This window comes from Opisthorchis viverrini, assembly GCF_000715545.1.
Source record: "Opisthorchis viverrini unplaced genomic scaffold opera_v5_71, whole genome shotgun sequence".
Lineage (NCBI taxonomy): Eukaryota > Metazoa > Platyhelminthes > Trematoda > Opisthorchiida > Opisthorchiidae > Opisthorchis > Opisthorchis viverrini.
Window position 1 is genome coordinate 636,243 of NW_008751727.1, and position 2,793 is coordinate 639,035.

The 2,793-nt window shown below is 46.9% G+C and overlaps 1 protein-coding gene across 1 annotated transcript in view; it reads left to right on the forward strand.

Annotated features, from left to right (window-relative positions):
• Positions 1-1,066, forward strand: part of T265_04356 (hypothetical protein) — a gene marked incomplete at both ends in the record, with an annotated part of 5,586 nt that extends 4,520 nt beyond the window's left edge. Inside the window, one exon of the mRNA XM_009169077.1 lies at positions 492-1,066. Within this exon, the coding sequence (XP_009167341.1) occupies positions 492-1,066 (575 nt within the window). The remainder of the gene's footprint in view (positions 1-491) is intronic.
• Between the last annotated feature and the right edge of the window lie 1,727 nt (positions 1,067-2,793).

A 2,793-nucleotide genomic window follows, 5' to 3' on the forward strand; every position in this document is an offset into this window, starting at 1 on the left:
CTTGTCTTGTCCCCCAACTCCAAAGTTTAGGTAACAGTGGGAGAAAGACGCGATAAAAATGACTACGATAGTCAGGCCAATCTTTTGTGGCATTGGATATTTTCCTTGTCCCCCAACTCCAAAGTTTAGGTAACAGTGGGAGAAAGACGCGATAAAAATGACTACGATAGTCAGGCCAATCTTTTGGAAAGTGGCATTGGATTTTTCCGACGATAGCATAATATTTTGCATTTACTCCCTGTGCGTAAGGGGCATTCCAACATACAGTAATACGGGTGACTTTCACTTACGCCTACCTTACCAACCGTCAGTTTGACCAAGGAATGAAACACAGAATAAAGCTCGTATTTGGTGATTGGGTATCTTGGCTGACGCACCGAAAAATTCTGGACAGTTAGCTTCTACGTGACTCAGTAGACCACCGGTTAGAGGTATGATGAAGATATGATGAGGTAAGTAGTTCAACAGGTTGTATCAAACAGATTTCCCAGGCCGAACAAACACAACAGCTCTCCTGGGCATAGACTGGATCAATCGCTTGCACCTTTCAACACTGCCGATCGAAAACTTATGTTCATCAACACCGACAGGAGGGAAGCCAACATGCCGGCCTGGCAACCGTGTGCTTCTGAGGGACTATCGCCACGGGCACCGAAGATGGACTGTTGGAGTCGTCCTCAAAAGAATCGGTCAGGTGATTTACAGTGTCCAAGTGGGATCATTGATATGGAAACGACATGTCAATCAATTACGGCCGACTCAGTGCCAGATCCCAAAGGCGGAAGAACAGTTACTAGACCTCAACCTATTGCTTGAAAACTTTGATCTCTCAAGATCAGCACCTGAAGCCACTGCCTCGCATGTACCGCTCAAGACAGATCCATTGCTGCAACCAAGACGCCGTACCGGTCGCACCAGAAAAAGTGTGGAACCTCTAGAACTTGCTCCGCGTCGAAAATCTTATGTTGAACGTTCAAAAGGGGGAGGTATCAGGAAGGTCAGCTTCCTGAAAGCAACCACTGAATGCCCGAAATCTACCGAGACTCTCAGCTCCGCTAGATGTTGACCAGACAGACAACGCCCCCTCAATATGCAGCGCGTCACAGCCTTGCATCAAACCCAGACAGCGCGAGTCAGCGTTGATCAAGGTCAGACAACGCCTCCGCAATATGCAGCACGTCGCTGCCTCGTACCAAAGCCAGACCGCGTGCGTCAGCATTGGACCAAGTTCAGACAGTGTCCTTCCAATAAAAAGCCTGAGGCCGTTGTACTTTTCGCACTCGCACGCACTCGCGCTCTCGCAACCACTTTGTTGGAATATAGCTATTGTGTTCCCTTCCGTGAGTCTTTTTCTCTCCGACATTAGGCACTGGAGCGGGCCAGCAGCAGATACCACAGGCCGGCGAATCAGCAGATATAACAGTTAGTACCATCCGTCCTTTGTCGGTTCAGCCAGGAATAATGGCTCCCAGACGACCACAGGATTGGAGCCACTTTATTTCGCTCCGATATAGTTTATTTTCGAAGGTCACAATGACATAAATGTGAGCAATAGTTGTGTAAGAATGAACATGAGCGTGGTAAAAAAAGAGTCAACCGTCCCATTCATAGGTATGCTTTCACCAGCCTCTTACTTAAGTCAAACGATCTCCAATGTAGGTAATAACGTTCAGTATGGAACGAGTAAAGNAAATGTTCAGCACTCTTTCCGTTGAAGTGAGAGCACTATCACGGTCAAAACTCGCACACTAGGCAAAATATGTCCGTCATGCAGGGTCTGGTATGGAAAGCAATGACCGTAGTCACCGGTCAACACTGTGTAACACGCACGAAACTGTCCCACTTATGTAGAGAGCTCACCATGGTGAGCAAATACAGGTCACTTACAGTGACCTCAAGATGCCGCAGTCCAACACCATTCTTGGAGGAATGAGGGAAACAAATACCCAGATAAGAAATTATCACTGGTTTGTGAACCAGAACATTAAAATCACTTACTATTATATGTAGGGACGAAATAGTTGTGAGGGAACAGCTGGAGGCACCTCATTGCTGCTTTTCATTCCACACAATCATCCTGTGCCCATTGGAGACTATGCCATCTTCTACTACCGTTGCTCGGAACTCCAAGACGAGTGGGCAAGACCTTAAGCTAGACGATTTCAGCTCATCAAAGACCATATATTGCTAAGAAGTTTTCTGAGCCACAAAATATTATGTGCGAAAGAATGGAGCTACAAAATGCGCACCAAACTCTCCGGCTGACCGGTTTTCACGACAAAAGATCGCCCGCCCACCGTGACCACGTTGGTGGTTCCGATATTTTGTCTTCAGCAAGTTACACCGGAACTGGATACTACTGATAAATGCTGAAGGAGATATTCTTTCTGTAGCTACAAGCCGTCGATTCGAGAGAAGCAAGGCGACCGAATCTACGATTATCAAACGTACTGTCACAGTAACCATTTTTTTACCTAGTATTCACGCACTAACCCTCGACTCCGATCGGAAGGCTGAGATTCCGAACAGCTGTACCTACTGCAGGATCGGTAATCACATTGCGCGATTCTCGGCACCGCTTAGAAGGAAGCTTCTCCATAGGCGCTTTTCACCGCATCAGGACGGTTAAACTCAGGCTTGAGATATTGAATTCTCCATGTTGTTTACTGACGTGGATGCAGCTGATTGGGGTGTCATTCAAGGTAGAAGTGATCAGCCAAAAAAGAGTGCATGGTGTAATTTTGTGCTTCAGTGGACTTGGCCAAGTACGAATGAATACGTCAGCCGCTGTAT